At 41.1% G+C, this 20,265-nt stretch overlaps 2 protein-coding genes across 5 annotated transcripts in view; one reads left to right on the forward strand and one right to left on the reverse strand.

Moving 5' to 3' along the window:
• Positions 1-4,700, reverse strand: part of DNAH7 (dynein axonemal heavy chain 7) — a 98,317-nt gene extending 93,617 nt beyond the window's left edge. For 2 of the 3 annotated variants that reach the window (XM_065068946.1, XM_005501764.3), the window contains exons 1-5: positions 4,445-4,700; positions 2,226-2,291; positions 1,649-1,760; positions 1,384-1,537; positions 981-1,050 (exon numbers count right to left, since the gene is read on the reverse strand). In XM_065068946.1, coding sequence (XP_064925018.1) covers positions 981-1,050; positions 1,384-1,537; positions 1,649-1,760; positions 2,226-2,291; positions 4,445-4,459 — 417 coding nt within the window. In that variant the 5' untranslated portion in view covers positions 4,460-4,700. The remainder of the gene's footprint in view (positions 1-980; positions 1,051-1,383; positions 1,538-1,648; positions 1,761-2,225; positions 2,292-4,444) is intronic. The other variant, XM_065068945.1, reaches the window with a different exon arrangement.
• Positions 4,701-8,268: 3,568 nt separating this feature from the next.
• LOC102092273 (baculoviral IAP repeat-containing protein 5.1) lies at positions 8,269-19,069 on the forward strand. Of its 2 annotated transcripts, none has more exons than XM_021286677.2 (4): positions 8,269-8,738; positions 9,784-9,893; positions 10,366-10,480; positions 14,724-19,069. In XM_021286677.2, exons 1-4 carry the CDS (start codon positions 8,601-8,603, stop codon positions 14,826-14,828), a joined length of 468 nt encoding a protein of 155 aa, XP_021142352.1. In that variant the 5' UTR covers positions 8,269-8,600; the 3' UTR covers positions 14,829-19,069. The 2 variants fall into 2 exon arrangements, with proteins under 2 accessions (XP_021142352.1, XP_005501820.2); XM_005501763.3 differs by lacking the exon at positions 14,724-19,069 and adding an exon at positions 11,893-12,389 and having other exon boundaries at positions 8,275-8,738.
• The last annotated feature ends 1,196 nt before the right edge of the window (positions 19,070-20,265 follow it).

Consider the following 20,265-nt stretch of genomic DNA (forward strand, 5'->3'; position numbering starts at 1 on the left):
CATTTCTCTGATAAGAGGTATAAAACAAAATTTTCATTGAAGAATGGGCAAATTCCTCAAAATCTGGCTTTTGTTTTGGTTTGCTTCTAAAATTCTACAATTCTGGTGAGATGCCTCACCTTTATACTATCCCCATACCAACCTTTTCCTTAAATACATTTTCAATATATATTTATCTATCTCACCACTTCAGTGCCACCATTATTACCCAATAGCTCTGGGACTGGGTCATGTATTCAAAAAGAAAGCCATGCCTTCTGCAGAGTTTTGTGTGGTTATGAAAAGTACAGCTAATGGGTTGCTCAGAATATGAATGTATAACCACAAATCCGTACATCTGCTTGTATGCCAGCATTTAAACAGGCATGTGAAATCCCATTAACAAAATCTCAGAGCATTAAAGGAAACACAGACAAAGAAACATATCTGTCCAAATTCAAACAAATGCGGAATGTAATATCAACTGGAATGGAATATCAACTGACCTATGTCAGGAAGTAACACATGAATCTATTCCAATCAATTTATCCCAAAATTTACCTCAACTATTTTAAATATACATCAATCACAAAATTGTGTATACAGTTGTGTTATACAAGGTCTCTTAGAACGAACATCCTAGCCCTGGGAGGAGGTAAGCCAAAGAGAATCTTACAGGTTCTACCTGCTCAGACAAAGCAGTACACCCTCCCTTGCAAGTTAGTTGCACCTTCAGCAAGCATATAAAAGATGCATTTATTACTTCTGACATTGGTTATTCTCCAGTTACTATTCCATTCTGCATTTCTTTGAATCAGCCATACATTCCAAATGCTCCATTCTCAGCTCTAACACTATAAATCCTATATGGTGTGAAACTAACAGTGGAACAATATGCCACTGTCAGTCATCTCTCATTGTGTCAATCATCTAGTCACTGTTTACAATAAATAACTGGCACTGTGTTTCATTTACTACTCTAGAAAACAGCCTTTAGCTACCAAAATATCTTTCTCTATTGGTCTGGAAGAATCTGCACTTGGAGGCTGGTCTTCAGTAAGGTCTTCCTCCCTGAAACCAAAAAAAAAAAAAAAAAAAAAAGCATCACATTCATCAAATACATTTTACTGGCCTAAATAATACACAGCCATCCTACATGCCAGTTGTGAACAAACAAAACAAATAAAAGGGAACTGTCAAAGTTTTACAAAGAGAACAAGACATTTTGATTCCAAAAGAACACTGAAGCATGTGACCAAGTTTGTGTTTTACCTACTAAGGTTCAGCTTTTAAAATTGGTGATATAGTTCATGCTCATAATCACCACATTTTTAAAATAATTTTTTAAATGTGCTTTATCTATCAAAAAGGAAAAACACATCATTTGAAGATAAGGAAACTCACAATATAGTGTCAACAAGAGCTCTTCTGAAACGTTCATGTCTTTTTTTCAAGTGACTGCTGCTCTGCATTGTAGAAGTTGATGGCCCAGCACCTGCTTCTTTGTGTCTAGAATCCTGCATCTTGTGTCTCTTGGATCCCCCCGTCAAACAGCCTACTTGCAAAAATATATTTTGAAATTAAGTTTTCAAAAAAGTTCAAATGTATTGCACATACGTTTTTGTTTCTGAGAGGTTTTCTTGAGTAGTTGTAAAAATGTCAATCTTACCAGGTGAATACTCATTTTTTACAGTCAACTCCTCTGACTTGTCATCATTCTGGTCTTTTTTGCTCAGATGAAAAGAAGGACAAGTCTGCTGCCATAGTGGTTTAGACCTTGCCTGGAATAAATATTGCATATCTTAGTTTTACACTTGCTGTTGGTGCTACTAACACACGCTTCAAAACTTCTTAAATATAGTAAATCGAAGAAACTGTAGCCTATAATACACAGCAGAAATAAGGTAGCATAAAAAATAATACAATAAACTAGTACTTACATGTTGCTTTCTAATTCTAAACACACAGACCATTAGAGAGAAGCATGTTAAACTTACATCTAATATTTGTAAACTCCCTAGTTTTATACCCTTCTTGAATACTTTCAAGCTTGTTCAAATACTCCACTCTCAATGTTTTCCAAATATTGAAATATGCTCCACATACATGCATACAGGATATACACAGGGCAGAGAGAGAGAATATACACCTCAGCATCTAACTGAAAAAGAATCATGGTGTTTACATTATCATGTTGTGACACATATTTGGAAATGAAAGCTTAGCAAAATAGCCAATAAAACTACCTGAGACAACTGTGGTAGTAAATTCTCCGTTTTCTTCGCCAGCTTCCCTTTGCCACGCAGACTGGGCTTGAGACAAAAAAAAAAAAAAAAATTACTCTGGTAATTCCCAAGCGAGCCAAAAATCAAATCGGGCTCCAAAAACCTCCTCCAAAACACAAGAATTTGACAGTGATTAAATATGTACAGGCACATATTACCACTTGTTAGCAACCTCTTCATAAACTGATATGTGGTTCAGCTTGTGAGAGGGAAGCTCTAGGGCACAGGTGTCAAACACCTGGCCCGCAGGCCGGATCTGGCCAAGCACTTTATTTATTATTTGTTTCCACCAGCTGAAAATAAATAAATAAATAAATAAAGCTCCTTGTCCCCAGGCTCCAGCCGGCACACTGGTCACACCTGCAGCACGTGTGACATACATTGTGCTGCAGGAGCAGAATGGCGGGAGCTGCGGCCACAGACGCAGGGGAGCGGTGAGGCTGTGTAAGAAGAGTAATAGGTGAGACTGCTGGGGGACACTAGTAACTGCTTTGGGGCATCAAAATACAAGACAGATAAGAATTATGGGGGAGGGGAGAGGGCACTTAAAGGGATACTCTCAACTGAGCAAACATTTCATTTTAATTTTTTAATAAATTAGCCAGATACATGAACTTTAGCAATTCCACCATACCTGTAAAAAGATATTTTGTAATCACAGCCAGGGTCCCACTCACAAATTCTACATTGTTTTCCATGGATATAGCCAGATCTGCCATATGGGGAAGTGGGGGTTGAAGGAAAGGCGAGTCTGAGTGAGAAGGTCTAAGTGTTATTTAACCTGATCCAAAAGGGCATCTTGGTCCTTTACTTAGGTGGTACACCATGCCATCTTTGGTGGAATAATCTGAATCCCAAAATGTCCAGTAAGAGAAAGAATGATGCAGAAGGAAGGCAAATTAATGACAGATAGGAAAGCAAATACATATTTATGTTTCAAGGAAAAAAAAACAGTATGTCTTTTGTGTTATGAGACAGTGTCGGTGATAAAGGAGTACAATGCGCATAACTGAGTGACATACACAAGACCCGCAGGGCAAATCCTAAAATTACATTCAGCCCTTTGAAGGCAACCTTGAGGCTGATGTGGTCCCCAGTGAAAATGACTTTGACACCTCTGGTCTAGGGAATTCTTTCCCTGAATGTGATGGGGAGCAACTCCTTGACTACCACTAGTTCTAAGAGGGACTTGCACAAAAACCAAAAATCAACAGCACTGCTCTTTTAATGAACAAAAGATCCATCCTTCCCCTCCCTCTCCCCAAACAAGATTAAACACACTGGCTTCCCCTTGAACAGAGATCAAAATGCCTGGTGAATTCAAGTACTTTGAACACCAAGCAGGCCAATTGTGATTGTTTTAATCTTGCATTTTGGCAGCCACAGAAAAGTGCCCAGTAACTTAAAGCCACATTCATAGCTACAAGTTTCTACTGGCATTTGTCTTCAGTATTTAAGCTTCCTGCAATTCCAGAAATAAACTGCATTAACTAAAATCTCTTCATGCTTAGTGTTTAAAAAAACAAAAATGAAATGAGGAGAGGACTTACAACATAGTATTTTGTACCATGTTGTTAAAGACTAAAATGAATTTCTGTGCATTGTAATGGGATACCTTGAGTAGAGAGTTACTCTCCCTGTAAACACTGCAGGAACAGCAGCCCAAACAAAACAGGTCTGTTTCAATTTGCACTGCTGAAGTAACTAAAGGACACCTGAGCAGCTGTAGGAAAGACCACGTTGCTTCTCAAACCCTGACTCGAGGTGTTCACTGGACAGACATCACAGTTTAATTTTCCCAGAGGGATCAGTCACAAACAGCCTGCAACTGCTGGGCCAGTGGCCTGCAGCCTTTCTCTGCAAACACAGCTGCCCCACCAGATCTTCACTCACAGAGGTCAAGCACTTCATTAAGCACCAGGGGTAACAAATCTCATTTCAGAAGCTTAATTCCAGTTTACTGTCTAAAGGAAACACAAGCCCCCGGCAGCCCTTTCGGTAGGCAGCCAGGATCCCAGGCCCTTTTCCTCAGCCAGCCCACCGCTACCCGGCCCCCAAGCTGCCCCACAGCCTCCGCACTCAGGCTCCCAGCCCCCGCCTGCCAGAGCCGGACGGCGCGGGGGGAAATCGCTCGGCCCCGGGGCTGCCCGGCCCCCGCCGCACCCCTCAGGCCCCGGTACCTGCTGGGTGCCCATGGCTGCGGCTGTGTGGGGACGACGCCGTTGCCGAGCTACCGCCCCGGCCGCGCGCACAGCCAGTCCCAACGGCCAGGCGCGAGCGGCGCGGGAGGGGTGTCGCCACTGGGCTCCGCGGTGACGCCCGGTCCGGTTCGGCGTTGCCAAAGGCACCGCTGCAGCGCAGCGGGAAAGCGATGCACCGGCTGGCAAACCGCAGAGAGCACAGGATACCGGCCAGGGTGCCTGTCAGCTGCCTCGGGAGCTCTGCAACTGCCGCAGCTGAACGGCAGCTCGACTGGTATTTCCCCGAGATTGTCAGCCTGGAGTTGTTGTCAGCCAACAACTTGTCTCTCAAATTGCAACTTAAATGCAATTAGATACGGTAATTCTTTCAAAACAGGATGAATTTAACACTTCAACCCACCATGAATGATGAGACACCACACTTTAGGCAAGTTTTCAGTGGGAAAATAAATCAGGATAAATTTTTCAGCTCAAAAAAAAACATTTTAAAGACAAAACCAAGTCTGTACGTTTTCCTATATAGCTTATTTTTCACATACTTGGCTTCAAAATGCAGAAGCACAAATATAAGTAATGGTTTTGTAAGACAGAAGTAATTCCCATGAAATACTAGAAAATCTCCCCCTTTGAAAAATATTTTTTTTTCAAACTTTATGATCTCTATTAAATCTTGTTAATGATAAATGTATAAAGTGGAACAGATTACAGGTGGAAGAAGATGACTTCCAGAGGTCCCTGCCCAGTTCTAAATTTCCATGCCTTCGGATGTGTATTTCTACAAAACTTAGATATCAACAACAAAACAATACTGCTATACTTTTTCTCATCCTTGCTGTACAACGAACTCCTTGAGATTCACAGTTCCTTGTGACTTTAGACACGCATTTCAGAAGTACTGAATTATGGAGGGATCTGTTTCTCCTGTCCCCGCGGAAATCCCTCTCAGACAACTCTCACCGATGCTGCTCAGCAGATCTCTTCCCTGCAGTCAGTAACAGAGTGAGCCTCACCATCTAGCACTGTTAAGTCACACTTTTCTTTCAGTGAGCTCAACACTGCTGTGCAGGGAGAAGGACCCTCAGTCACTCCTCCGCAACATCCACATGTCATCTCACCAACCACAAGTGTGCCATCAGGGAACAAAAACGATACACTCCTCTTCAGGCACTTGGTGATGAGCTTAATTAATATTTACTATTTTTAATAATACTTATTAATATTTAATTTACTCGGTGCTTACTGGTGACAGGTACAGCAGAGGGGCTCCTCTAGTGCTGCCTCCCCCAGACGTCCCTGTCATTCTGGAGTCCCATTGAGCTGGAACGACACAGACAGCACTGTGGAGACCTGGTTGTGGCCAGGGGCTCCCCTAGCCACCCTGTTCCAGGGAACCCTTCTCCAGGAATGTGCCCACAAAACCAAACATCTCAAGGAGTAGGATCTCAGTAAAACCCTCCAGGCCTTTCCTTCCCCACTTGCTGCCTCACCTCAGCAAAGAAAGCTTTAGCTGTCACCCGGAGGTTCACTGAGCAGGAATCCAGCCATGGCAAGAGGGTCTGCACCATGCTGTGGGGATACGAGCCCAGCGTGGAGCAGGACTCTGCACAAGGGAGCACAAGCAAGGGACACACAGTTACCCAGGAAGGTCACACTGTCATCTCGAAGCCTCCTGCTACTTGCTAACAACAACTTTCCTGGACAGCTTGCTCTGGAGACAGCAAGAGACTCTGGAGCACAGCAGGCAGAGGTGCAGGAGCTCAGGAGCTGGGCCCCCACCCCACTTGTTTTGGGGCCAGTTACCTTCAATATTTTGTCACAGGACTTCTCCAGAGTCTGGATGCCCAGGCTGTTCAGCTCCTCACACAGGCACAGGATCTCATCTGCCTGAGGCACCTGCTTGGTCTTGGCTGGAACAAACACCAGGAGAAAAGAGGAGTCACATCTAAAGAAACCCAACCTCTGGCCCCAGATGCCAACAAAGGGGAACCCAGGTGGTGGCAGTGAAGGCCCCAGGGAAACCCAGGGCCCTCCTGAACTTGGTGCAGCAGGATTTCCTGATCCTGATAAATGGTTGACAAATGCCAGGCTGGAAAGAGCCTTCCTATTCCTTGGACCATTTGCTGGGGCTTCAGGTTGCAGCAGCCTCCGCTCCCAGACAGACCACCATCATCTCTGGGAGACAGGAGGCCTCCCCGTGATTTCCTCAGCACACACAGACCCTGCTGGCCAGGAGAGGAAGAGGAGAGAGCACCATGAGCCCATGCTGGGCTGTACTGGCAAGAAGGCAGCTAGTGGAAGGAGAGGAGGGAGTCTGCCCCTCCCTGCAGCACTGGGCTCATTCGGGGCTCCCCAGTACCAGGATGGCAGTAATGTGCTGGAGGGAGCCCAGTGCGGGGTCCTGATCCAAGCAGAGAACGGACATGGGGCTCTACCAGGAGGGGTGAGGAGGGCTGGAGCTGGGTAGTGACCACAAGAGCCGTCTGGGCTGGACTGTCTCAGAGGTCCCAGGCTTCTCCATGGAGGGCAAGGACAGTACAGATCCAGAGCCCTCTGCGAAGTGCCTGTTAGCAGGATGTGAGGTGATGGGGATGCAGCCCCCGGCACCCTGCTGGGACACAGGCACTGCCCTCAGCCTCCCATCAGCCCCTCACCTCTGAGCGCTCTCATCCTTCTCATGGATGCGGGATCTCCCAGATTTCCCAGACTCTTCTCTCTCCAGGTCCTTCTCCTGCAAACACCATGAGAAAGTGAGGCTGCACCAGCCCCAGCAGGAAGAGATAGACCCCAGACTTTGTGACCTCACTGCAGGCACAGTGCCTCTCTGAGAGCTGTTTTGACATGAGGACATGTGCTGGGGACATGCCATGGGGTAGGGACCAGACAGGACCAGACTAGGAGGAGTTGCTGGTAGATGCCACGTGAGGCAGTTTTCTCCAGAAGAGAAAAATCTTGTCAGGTAGCTTCATCAGTGTAGTCTGGCGTTTCTACCTGGGGTCTCAGATTCCTGTAAGAAGTCAGATGACTCTATGAGTACCTGGGAGGAGGCCTGGGTGAATCTCAGTGGAGGGAGTTTCTTCTAAAAGAGAAAAGAGCATCTCTGGCAGAGTCTGAGGTAGCTACCCAGGATCTTGTACCACTAAAGCAGAGGTGAAAAGACTCCAGGAGATCCCTAGAAGGTGTCTTGGGTGGATCCCACAGGACAGCGTTTCCACTGAGAAAGAAAAATCATCTCAGGTAGATTCATTGGAGGAGTTTGAGGCTGCTACCCAGGATCTTCTGTCCCTAAAGCAAAGGTTAAAATACTCCAGGAGTTACCTAGCAGGAGTTTTGGGTTCTTCCCAGAGGAGGGAGCTTCTAGCAAAAGAGAAGAATCATCTTAGGGCAGCTTCCTTGGAGGACTCTGGGGCAGCTACCTGGAATCTCAAGTACCAAAAGCAGAGGTCAAAAGACTGCAGCAGATGTCTGGGAAGAATCTCAGATACAATCTAGGGGTCAAAGCTTTCTGCAAAAAGAAAAGTTTTCTTGGGTAGCTTCTGTGGAGAAGTCTGGGGCTGTTACCCAGGATCTTGGATTGCTCTCAGAGGAGGACATGAGAATCTGGGAGATGCCTAGGTGGAGTCTTCAGTGGATCCTGGAGGAAAGAGATTCCTACAAATAAGAAAAAAAAAACAAGTCTCAAGCAGCTTTGTTGGGGGAGTCTGGGGCTTCTACCCAAGCAACTCAGATCCTTAAAGCAGAGGTCAAAATTACTCTGGGAGACACATGGAAGAAGTCTTGGCTAGGTCCCAGAAGAGAAAGTTTTACAAAAATAAAAAAAAAAATCATCCCAGGCAGCTTCCTTGGAGGAGTATGAAGCTGCTACTAAGACTCTGAGGTCCCTAAAGCAGAGGTCAAAAGACTACATGAGAGTCATCTCAGGTTAATTACAGAGGAGGAAGCTTCCAACAAAAGAATGTGGCACAGGTGAAAAAAGTTCCAATTTATCTTGATTGTCCTACTCATCAACTTACCTGTGTTTTTACTTACTTTCAAACTTAACCTGCTGTACAGGTGCAATGTGTCACCAATTAGTGTAATGCCTTAAAATGGAGAGCAGGAAGAAGGTTCTAGGCTGTACTAATTGTAGGTTTTAGAGATGGAGATGTTCTTGAAAGAGCTTGGGTTGGCTTCTAAGATCTTGAGTGATTTTCAGGATATGTATGAATATGAGAACCGTTTAAAAACCTTCACAAACTGGCCTTTTACAGAGAACTGCAAGTGTACTCCAGAGAATGTAAGTCTGAAAACTGATATTTTGACCATGCCTTATTTTTCAGGTACTGCTCCTGAATATGAAGTTATTGTTAAGTACATTCATGTTCAAGAAGAGCTGTGAGTTTCTGCTAAGCCTGAATTTTCTTGGTTCTCTGCTTAGAAACACCGCAGTAGGATGACTAGCTTCTGCATGTTTAGTTTGCTAGTCTAGCTACAGAATGGAAGAGTTATCTTTCTTATTTTCTTTTTTTTTTTTCTTGCCAGTTAGAGCTTAATTTCTTGTATTATGTAGTCTTGCTGTTAGCAATCTTTCATTCATAACAGAGAAGCCTAATTTAGAAGAAACAAGTATACATCCAGCAGGAAGGCTGAAAAAGCAGAATGATCACTCCTTAAAAGTCAGTAAAATAAATTAGTTAAATTTAATAAAACTTCATGTTTATGTCCCTGTGGGCTTGGATGTGAGCACTAAAACAATTGACCTGACTTCTAATTTGGCACACACACAGGGAAGTTCCAGGTTGGATCTCAGATGAGTCACACTGCAGGAGTTACCTGAGATAGGGTCACGTCTGACAACTGAAAAAGCTGACTTGATTTTTGGTGTTCTGATGAGATATAACTCTAAAGTGACAGAAAAACAAAATTGAAGATCTAGCACTTTACTTGTATGATTTATGTTTAAAGGTTCCATGGCCTGATGCTATATTGTTTGGTTTTTTTTTTTTGAAAATATTCTTTACAGCCCTGACTCTGGCAGATCTCACATACAGCTACTGCAATGCCTGTGTTGCATGGCAGCTGCGACCTGGGAGAACAAAGCTGCTCCAGTCACCACAGCAATGCACAAATTCCTTTACTACTTGCAGCCTGTTCCTTCTGCCTTTACCCATTGCTTATCTATTTGCTTGCAGTCCTCATACTCAATTTATTTTCAAGCCTGCTCTGTGCTGACAGCCACTGTGGGGAAAGGCATTATTTGCAAGCTCTCAGCAGCAGCTGGCTGATGGGAACACGATCAGTGTGTGGGATGAGGCTCTAAACTTCTGCCCTGTCACCTGCAGATGGCAAAGGCGGGTTTTGTCCACTGTCCAAATGCAAACAGACCAGATGTGGCAAAATGTTTCTTTTGCTTGATAGAACTGGAAAGCTGGGAACCAAATGATGATCCATGGTAAGCACAGAGGTAGCTATGTTCTTGAAGTATTTCTCCAGACTCCTTGGACAAAATTCCCTACTCATTACAAAATTACTCATTTCTCTTTAACATTTCACAAAACTGAAGCCTACTCAAAGTTTCTTACCCAGTGACCTTGAAATAGTTCATAATTTGTTAATTATGCTCCTCACAATTCTTCATGGTTCTTTTCGTTTGCCTCTGAGCATACTTTTGATTCCACAGAGTAGAAAATAGTTTCTCTCCACTTTGTAAACTCTGTCCAAACCTTCCCTTGTACCTTCTTGGCTCACAACCAGCTTTTATCTGAGCTCCACTGAGATTGAGTTCATCTGTTTTCTGGATGGTACCTTTGCTACTGAGAGACACTAAAAGTACTGAAGAGACATGTCTGTTCAGACTTATTCACTTCTTGAAATGTCACTGTTATGGCTTTAATATCTGCTCTTATTCTGGGTTTATATTACAGGGAGGAACACACCAAACGTCACAGTTGTGGATTTTTGTCCCTTACTAAGCACCTGGATGACCTGACAATGGAGGAGTACTACATGCTGGAGATGACACGGCTGAGAACCTTCCTTGTAAGTCTTAATCCAATAATATTATAGTAAGATTCAAAGCTAGAATGTAAACAAGAGCTTCCATCTCTGAGATTTCCATCATCAGGAAGAAGTGATTGTGTCAGGCTAGAACATGACATCCTGAAGTAATGATTTATGTGTGTTATCGGCTAAGAAATCTGCACCTAAATGCTTCTCAGTATTGTCTATTGTCTGGCTTTTGAAAGAATACCTGTTTCCTTTAGAAATCTTATTTCCAGCAACTCATTACGGCAGAAAAAATAACTTGCGGGCAAAATACAATCAATCAGTTCAGGAAGCTCTACAATGAGCAGCTCTGTCTTTCTCAGGAGGGATGAACACCACATGCCCAGTTTTACATGTCAATCAGTCTAATTAAGCTTTTAAAACTTAAAGCCCATTTCAAATCTTTAAGAATTATCCAGTTTTACTCCTCCCCACTTCTGGGATTTCATGCATGCCATAGTGTAAATGCATACAGAAGCACACAAAACTGAACTTCAACTAGTTGATCAAGATTGGCTCATCTTTGATCTATGGCCCCTAATCCTTTGGACAGTGAGAATCAGGGGAACCAAGTTCCCTGATGAGGTACAGGAAAGGTTCTGCATCTTACTTCCTGGGGGTTTGTGCAAATAAGGTCTTTGCTTTGCTGATAATATTCTATGACTGTCAAGGTTAAGTATTTAAGCTCCCTGTACAATAGTCTCAAATCCATAGAAATAGGATCACATGCTGCAGTGGGAGTGGTCTGGTATCTTAAAAGGTGGACTAAGAGTGAGAAGATTTTACCTTACCTAACCAGTAAATGCTTTAGAACAGTGTTTCAAGGCACAAAAGGGGTCTCAGCCAAAATATCACTTGATTTCTAAGTACAGCATACAGAAAACTTGAACCAACAGCTGCAAGCAGATATGTTTTGCCCCCAAGAATACTGTCACCAATAGCTTGGAGGGCTATGGACTAGGGCTGATCCAGAGTGTGCTGCCATCATGGAGCACCAATGTTCTAATGCATCCTAAGCAACAAGATCATGTCTCCTTACACAGAGAAGAAAATCAAACTCTGGTCTCCCTCCCTGATGTGATTTAAACTACAGCTAAACAGTAGGTTCACAATTTCCTTTAACAGAGAAGTATACCAGACACCCAGAGCGGTTGCTGAACTGGGTCCTATGGCTAAGGCTGCTGGAGGAGTTTGGGAATCAAATGGGGGCGGACATGTGAAATATCTGCCAAACTGCCCTGTAGCATTCAGCCAGCAGTATGGCTGATCAGAGCCACAAGTAGATTTCTCAGCTAGAATCAATGGTACATCAGTGTTTTTTTTGAGGATATCTAAGTTTTGAATGTAGCAGAACTAGACAGTTAAATAGCTCAATTGGAAGTCTGGATCTTTTGCTTTGCTTTCAGTGTGAAACTGGCAGAAGCATAATAAATGCTTTTGAAGAAGAAGTCACTGCAACTCGGCAGCGTCTTGTGGAGAACTTTGTCTCCAAGCATCAGTATTCACTACCACCAGCAGTGCTGCTCCATAGTGTTCCATTAACCCAACATTCTGAAAGCTCACACTGCCAGTCAAAAACCATCCAGGAGAAGTGAAGTGTCAAGCCTGACTCTACAAGTTTCTCTTATTTATATAGTAAAAACATTCCTATTTTTATCTGAGTACTAATATAAAGCTGAACAGGTATGTGAGGAAGTGTAGAGAATTCCTTTCATAGGCTCTCTGGAGCAGAGCTTCTCACTGTTTATTCTAAGTCCTCCCTTTCACAGTGACCTTCTTATTATAGCCAGGTGTGGACTAACAGTCCCACTAGCCTCTGATTATATGAAAAATTGTCTGTGCAAATTCTGGTTTATAGTAGGTTGACTTTTTTGCTGTTTTGAATAAAGTTTCACAACTATGAGCATCTCTTGTGATCTGTGCTGTATTCCATCCTTACAGCTAGACAGACTCAGATCAGAATACTTCTGCATCAAAACACTTTCCATAGAACAAAAAGGATCTGTGTATCTGCAATAATTGCTACCTTTAGCCACCTATAGTCCTCCTTAGCATTAAATTATCTCCCTGGGTCAGACAAAATTTACTATAAATAGTGACATCCACCAAAAAAGCTGTAGGAGAAAAAAGCAGGTGTAATCAGAGGAAGGGATGAAACTAAGTAAATACTGTCATAGTTTGTCTACTTTGAAAGCTCTTCTAGTGTCTCTTTCATTGCACTGGTCTCTGAACTTAGTCAGAATCCAAACATAATTCAAGCCTTCCATGCAGTCTAAAGAAACCTGGAGATAGTCAATTCAAAATGACTGAGTGTTGATTCCCCAGTCGGTTTCCAGGAAGCCTTATCAAGCCTTTCCCCCTTTCCAATTTGCTTCAAGTGCCAAAAGACCGTGGAACAGTAGACATTGAGTTCTTTGGTAACTTCTTGTTTAGGTGTAAGAGGATCAGCTTTGACAATTGCTCTCAATGGGTCAATGTCAACTTCCCATGGCCAGTCGCTATGCTCCTCACCTTCAAGGCTCTCATCTCCTTTGCGAAACTTGAGCCATCACTGCACTGCATGTTTGTTAGCAATTCCTGGGCCAAATGGGTTGCTGATGTTATGAGTTGCCTCTGCTGCTTTAAGACCCATTTGGAACTCAAATAAGAAATTTGCTTGAATTTGTTTTTTGTCTAACATAATTTCCATAGTCTTAAATATAAATGGCAAGTAATAAATCAGTAGCGAAAAGCCCAGAAAGCAAGAAAAGCGCATTCAGATGTATAACGTAAGCTAATTTTTTTTAAAGAATGTTTCCAATATCAAATGGCAAATTTCAACAATGCCAGAACCTCAGTTTCTTTTGCACCAACCTAATACATCCAAGGTGTTTTTAGTTGCCTAGCCCACATTCAACAGCCCAAAACCTAATCAGCAACATCAAAGAGCTCAAACTGTAGCTTGCCAGAAGATGGCAGTCTTGTTCAAGAAATACAATGGTAATTAACCTTCCCACAGGTTTGCTGTGTCTCTCCTAATCCCACTAAATTTCCTCTTGTGCTCTGTAAAAGAAAACGCTTCCATGAGCTTTGTCTTCGGTCTGACAGGCACTGGAAAGTTACTATAGGCACCGGCCTGGATGTTGCTCACAGGGCTGCCTCTTTGTGCTACTTCAAACAGAAAATGCAAGCGAAGGGACAAGTTTCCTACATAAGTGGTCTCATATGGTCCCAGTAGTGAGCTAATAATCTGATACAAAATCTTTTTTATGTGTACCTATCTCTTCTGTGTCACTAGTAACCTTCTAATAGTGGTAATTTGAGGAATAGAGCCCTTCTTCCTGAGCATGTGCAGCTGTGTAGAAATATCTCATAAAGCAAAGACAGATATGCAGCAAATGGCTTATTTTTTCCAAGAGTGAAAAGGATGCTAACAATAATATTTCTCTTGAAGGGAGGGTGAAATGTTCTTTAGAATCCTTATCAGTTTGGGTAAGAGCAACTGGCTGTAGACATTGTTTATGGTCTATAGTCTTGTAGATACTGTTTTGTCTGAATAAAACCTTTCTTCTCAGCAAGGTGCAAAATAGGCCTTGTAAATGTTCAGCGTAGTTTGTAGTTGCTTTTTGTAAATGTGAACAGAACTTTACAGCTTAAAATTTTAGCAAATCCAGCTTACTAAGTAACATGAATCAAAGAGTATATTGAAAATCATACAACCTTATGCCTCTAAATAATTCATTACATTTAGTATGCATCTACTTAACCTAAACTATTAATATTAAACTTGAATTGGGCTCATCCACTGAACTGTGAGTAGTAAAACCATTGCCATACAGCTCACTTATTTAGCAGAGAGATCTCAAAGCAGGGTCATCCAGACTGTCGTAGTAATAGAATAAGGTGGTTGACTCGTAGCCAGTTGCATACAGTAGGAAGAGTACAACTATTGCAATTGCTCTCTTTTAAATTAGAATGGAAGCATCTTCCTTTGGGTATAAATCAATTACTGTTTAGTCCCATAAGTGACATATAGGGGTGAGCAGCTAAGTGAATTGAGAGAAATCACGGAAGTATTGTGAAACTAATGTAGCAGAAGGAAGCACTTGGAAATAGGAATAAAGTCTTTGGCAAATAAACTCGCAGAAAAGTCCCATTTCCAGTAGAGGGACTATTTGAAAAAATGACTATATTAAGGCCTGTTTTGAGTGGTGCGTGGTAATTTTCCTTTCTGTTTGGATACTCTCATCTGCCTTAGCAAATGTGCTTCATAAGTTGGCAGAACAGAAAGCCATTACTTTGGAAATTGCGTTGCATTGGAAACATGAGGAAGGCAAATGCTGTTTGGAATGATGCTACTTGAATGGATGGTTCAACTGTCCCTGCTTCCAGCAACCTACAAGCACATTTCAGCGACAGGAGTGAACCTGAAGAGATGTTGGGCTGCTGCCGCTGAAATAAATGAAGATGCCAGATTCCATTCAGTCAATAGTAGCAATCCTGCTTATTTTCTTTTTCTTTTCTATTTTACTTTGTCCTTCATAGTTCCCTTGCTGTCATCAAGAATGAAAGGCTTTGGGACAAAAATGATGTTTTTTCTTGGAGTCTGAAGTTTGACTTGCAAATAAGTTAAAGCTTGATCATTTTTACTCACCCTTAGACTTTTGTGCTTGCTCTAGGTTTTTAAACAGCAAACATTAAATTAAAAAATTGCCATGTAAAGTATAAGGCAAGTCTGTGAGTAATAATAAAAAAAAGGATCAGATGGTGTAAAATCATAATAGCTCTGTTGGAGTCGGAGAGAATAAGCTGCTTAACATAAGCGGGGAGACTGGCCTGAGAAAGGCACAGTAAAGTGGCTGTATTTTCTCCAGATGTATATAGGAAAGTAAAATGCATTAAGTAATTATAGAAAGACTCGATAAATAATCACTAATGAATATCTTTTTTTCTCTTCCTGTTTGACCCCTTGAAGGATACTGTTGTATTTTAATTTCCTTGAGTTTATTTATTGGAATTGTTAACTAAGATTCTGTGAGTGTTTTGCAACCTAGAACTTATTATGAGTAGTTGGTTGGGATGATTCCCTATGCAATACTCAGGCTGTTTTGTTTTATGACCTGACTATCCTTGACTGTGTAACTCTTGTAAGAAACCTGGTACTAAGAATTGCTGTCTGCAGAGCCAGTAGAGTTCCAGTACTAAAAAGTTGCTTTAATCAAGGTGACAAAGGTGTGCAGCATATCAAACATGGCTTGTTATGATGTTAAATGTCTGCAGCCCTTTGAATATTTAATATGTTGGGCTACTGGAGAGGTTTGGAACACACCTGCTTCCCCCCTCGCTGTGGAAAATGTCCATCTTGAACCAAAAAAATAGTTCTAACACTTTAATTCATACATGCTGCTTCAGCGCAATATCCAGTATGAGGCAGCTGCTCATCACTTGTTCCTCTGTAAAATAAGATGCATACTTTGTGATGCATCATTGTGTGGTTTTTATACCCACAGTGTAAAAGAAAAAACTGTTCCTTCTCCCCCTGGCCTCCCCAGATTATTAGAATTTGCACTGTTTTCCATAATCTTAGAGAGGACAATGACACAAATTATCTGGCCTCAAATTTATTTTGAGAGTCATCTCTTGTTTAGGCTGTCTGTGCTTGGACAATGTTTTATTTTATTTTTGGCAAGGTTTTGATAAAAATAAAATTAATTTTTCTTTGAAGGTAGAGAAGACAACCTTCAAACTGGCCAATAAGCCTTAATCCTGTCCTGCTTTCCTCTTGATGATCAGTCTAACCATTAACCACAATCATTTCAGCTACTAAGCAGATTTATGAGAACATCTGCAGAAATAAAGTCCTTGTGAGGAGATCTTCCTAGGATAAATTGTCGCAGACAATGGAAAAGAGAGCTGAAAAAAGTCAGTAAATCTTCAACAAAATGCCACAGATTTACAACTCTGAAATAGTTTGGAGGGACTCAAACCATGCAGGTTTGTTTTGTTTTGAGGAGAAAGGAAGAGCTGTGACAGTTATTCTGACAAATTCTCTTTAGTTTTTCTTATCACTTTTTTTTGATTTATTCAAATCTGAGATGATGCAAGATGAAATGGGAGGGCAAAATACTTTCTTTCAGTTACGTTAAAAGGTTGTGACACTTAATGTATATACTGGGGTTTTGTGTTTAAAATCTTAGCTGGGTGGATTTTAGTAAGCACTGTTCTTCATTTGTCCTCAACTAGAGTACATTCAAATTTGTTGGTTCTTTGTGCTGTAGAATAAATAATTCAGTGTAAGAACTAGGGATGGAAAATAATAGTGCAATTGTGCTCACCTACCGCCTCTCCTTTTAATCTATTTTTGTATTTTGTTGCAGTGATCCTCAGTATTGTTTCCAACAGTCCTCTTCCCAATGGAAGAAGTATTTTCAGTATCCATATTTTGTTAGATACAGGTTTCCTGTTATTTTCTGTGACCAACCACAGTGATGCTCACGAGATGTGCGGATGGTGCACATGTGTATAGGGACAAAAAATCCATTCGTTAAGCTTTATGGCAGCAGGATTAGCAGCTGAACTTAATAGTTGTAATAGAAAGATAAAACAAAAAACATGGGTTAAGCTGTTTTGGTTTGGGATGGTTATGCTAGTAATGGATAAAATATGACATTTCCATATGTGCCTAATGTGTTTATAGTATGTCCACTCTTTTAAAAAAAATATTTATTTGGATTTCTGAATAAAAAAATATCTTCCATGGAAATGGATTCAGCTGTTTTCTAAAAGTTGTTCTGTTTCCTTTTAGATTCATTGAGATGCACCAGAAGCCCTTATGAAGGGCTAAGGTACAAACTTGTCATAGAATTTAGGGTACAGGTTGTCTCTTTGGAGAGTCCATGTGGTTTTGCATCAGTAGGCAGAAATGTTCTGATAGATGTGTTGTTTTTATTACAACCAAGTGGTTTGCCCTGTAATGGAAAGATTCCCATCAAAAAGTCTGAAGACTGGCTTTCTGTATTTCTGGAGAATAAAGTAAGATAAAGCAATTTTACAATGATTTATGCAGCTTGAGGAAAAGCAGAGGTTGATAAAGTAGCATTAATACCATGTCACCTAGCAACAGGCAGTAATAAGGTTCAAAACCAATTCGCGTGTCATTTTGTGCCCAAAATTTTGCAAATGAGCCTTCCGTAGTGGAACTAGTTAAACCATTTCTGCTAGTGTCTTGGACTTGAGATTTGTGTAGTTTTATCCTTGGTATGTTGAGTTATTGTTTTCATATTCCCTCTGGCAACTTTTATTGTGATCCTAGGGAAGCACTTTATTTTAAGTGCTAGCACACTTAGTTCTGTATTTTCAAGAGAGTAGAGAAGCAGAGAGGCTTCTTTTTTTTTTTTTTTTTTTTTTCCATCTTTGAAGAACTACAGGAAAATGAGTTTAATCAAGCCTTTTGTTTTTTGTTTGTAGGCACAGCATTTAGTAAACAAATAAACAAAACCCCAAAACAACAACAAACAACAACAACAAACCCAAAAAAACTTAGTAATTCAGTGCTGGTTTTTCTTATCCAGAGGCTGTTACTGTTGAGGCAGACACTGGTTTGATATCTGCCTTAGAGTTTACAAATCAGTGTGTTAATGTCAATTGTCTAGTTCTTCTCCCTGGTGCAGTGACTATCACTACAGAAATGCCAACAAGAAACATGTAACATTGAGCAAGGAAGATCAAATGTGACTGGTCACAAAGGAGGATGCTTGAGAAACTACTGAAGATGTTGTCTCGCCTGTCCCTTCTAGCATTGGAGCTGCTTTTATGTCCTTTCCTGAGTTCCTTGAGTGTTGTGGGTGTTTATTTAAATCTCTGCTTTCAGGCTCTGTCATGAGTGACAGATTTAAACCCCCTGCAAACTAAAGATAAATGCTTTTTCTCATATAAAGCAAAGAACAAAGCTGGAGCTTGAAGCAAGTAAATAGTAGGGACAGTCTCAAATTGCTGATGTCTACCAACAGAAATGGTCAGAGGCAAAACCTTCTTAATTATTAATAAATAAATGATACTTAAAGCTTAACAGAAAAAAAAACACTTTCAGAGAGGGTAAAGCCAGCTCTCAAAACATTACCATTGCTAGGATACTTCACAGATCCTGCATTTAAAATCATTTTCTGATATAGTAATGGCACTTTCAGAAAAAACTTCTTCCTACTGTTTCTGACAAACTACCAAGTGTAGGAGGAAGAGGCACATTAAACATAAGAATTCCAAGTTCATCACCTTAGCAAAGACAGAATATTCTACATCCAAATTGAGGAATTTGGAATTTCACATGAAATCTGTGAGGGACTTTGCTACTGATGCTTCCCCTTGTTTAAAAAGGATGCAGACATTGAACAGTACAGGCATGTACAATCATTCCTGAGTAAATCAAGTCCCATCCTACCTGGACAAGTAACTGTGCATTAGTTGCTTCACGAGAAGGTCAGTGATGGGCCAGGACCCCTTGTTAGCCACGAGTTCTGTGTTTGGAGCTCCTGATGTGCACATATGCTTGTGTTTTTTTTCTGAAATGTTTTGGACCTAGTCCTTATTTGGATTACAAAAATAATATATTCCTTAAGACAGTGGCACAGTTGATTTTTAAACTCTACTGCTACCATACACTTACAAGAGAGAAAATTCACATCTTGGTAAGGAAGCTATGTAGAGGAGACTGAGCATCCAGAAATTGCATCCAGCTACCAGATTGTCATGGTTATGTCAAATGTCATGCATATTTAGATGCAATAAATATCAACAGTACAGCAGTAAATTTTCTGTCTTGCTTTTCTATGATATGTACAATATTACAATTGCCATATGTGACTGTCAGACTTCCCAGCTATATGTGTGATTATTGGAAATGAACAGCAGCTTTAATGATGAAGCTGCCTTGAATACTTTCTGGCTGGCAAAATTATATAAATAAACCGGTTTGAGTTCACTCCTCTTTATGGGAGTTGGGAGGGTTTTATTGTTTTGTTTTTCTCTAAACTGAGGAAGTAATACAACAGGAGATCAGAAATGGGGCACAATAAGTTGGGGAAGCTTTGACAATAGTGCCATCAAACACTGAACAGTTGTCATGAAGTTAGAAAAGTTTAAGACAGCTTGGCAGGGTGTTTATAAGCGTAATTGGAAATAATATCAAAGTCTGGTAAGACTACTGTTAAGAAGAACAAGAGCTTCAACTGAGTGATTACTCTGTTTGCCTGAAAATGAGGCCTACCTCTAAAATAAGCCCTAACATGAATTTTCAGGATTTTTGAGGATGCTCCAATTATAAGCCCTACTCCAAAAATAAGCCCTAGTTACAGTTCATTTAAAAAGACAATTTAAATAGTTTCCAGGCAGCTATACATGTAAAAAAGTAAGCATCTTTTGGAGCAAAAATTAATATAAGACCCTGTCTTAATTTTGGGAAAATAGGGTGAGTGTTCCCACTCATTTCAAAAGGACCAAAATTTTACCTGTAATCCAAGCAGACATAAAGCACGGTGAGGTTTTTGAAGAGGATGGGTGTTTGTTCTTCAAGCTTATAGCCATCATGAGAAACTTTGTTTATTGTTACCTAACATCAGGGAGTTGAAACTGAACCTCTGAAGCCTCTTCCATACAGAGTGCCTTTTTAAGAGCTTAGACATTTAGTAGTTACTAATGAACCCTCATAGTATATGCTTAGTTTATTTTGAACCTCTGTTAGATGAGTTGGAACAAATGTAGATCACACCTGAACTGAGACGTGAATGGAGAATCATACTGCCTTG

The sequence above is a fragment of the Columba livia genome, chromosome 7, assembly GCF_036013475.1.
Source record: "Columba livia isolate bColLiv1 breed racing homer chromosome 7, bColLiv1.pat.W.v2, whole genome shotgun sequence".
In the NCBI taxonomy this organism is placed as follows: domain Eukaryota; kingdom Metazoa; phylum Chordata; class Aves; order Columbiformes; family Columbidae; genus Columba; species Columba livia.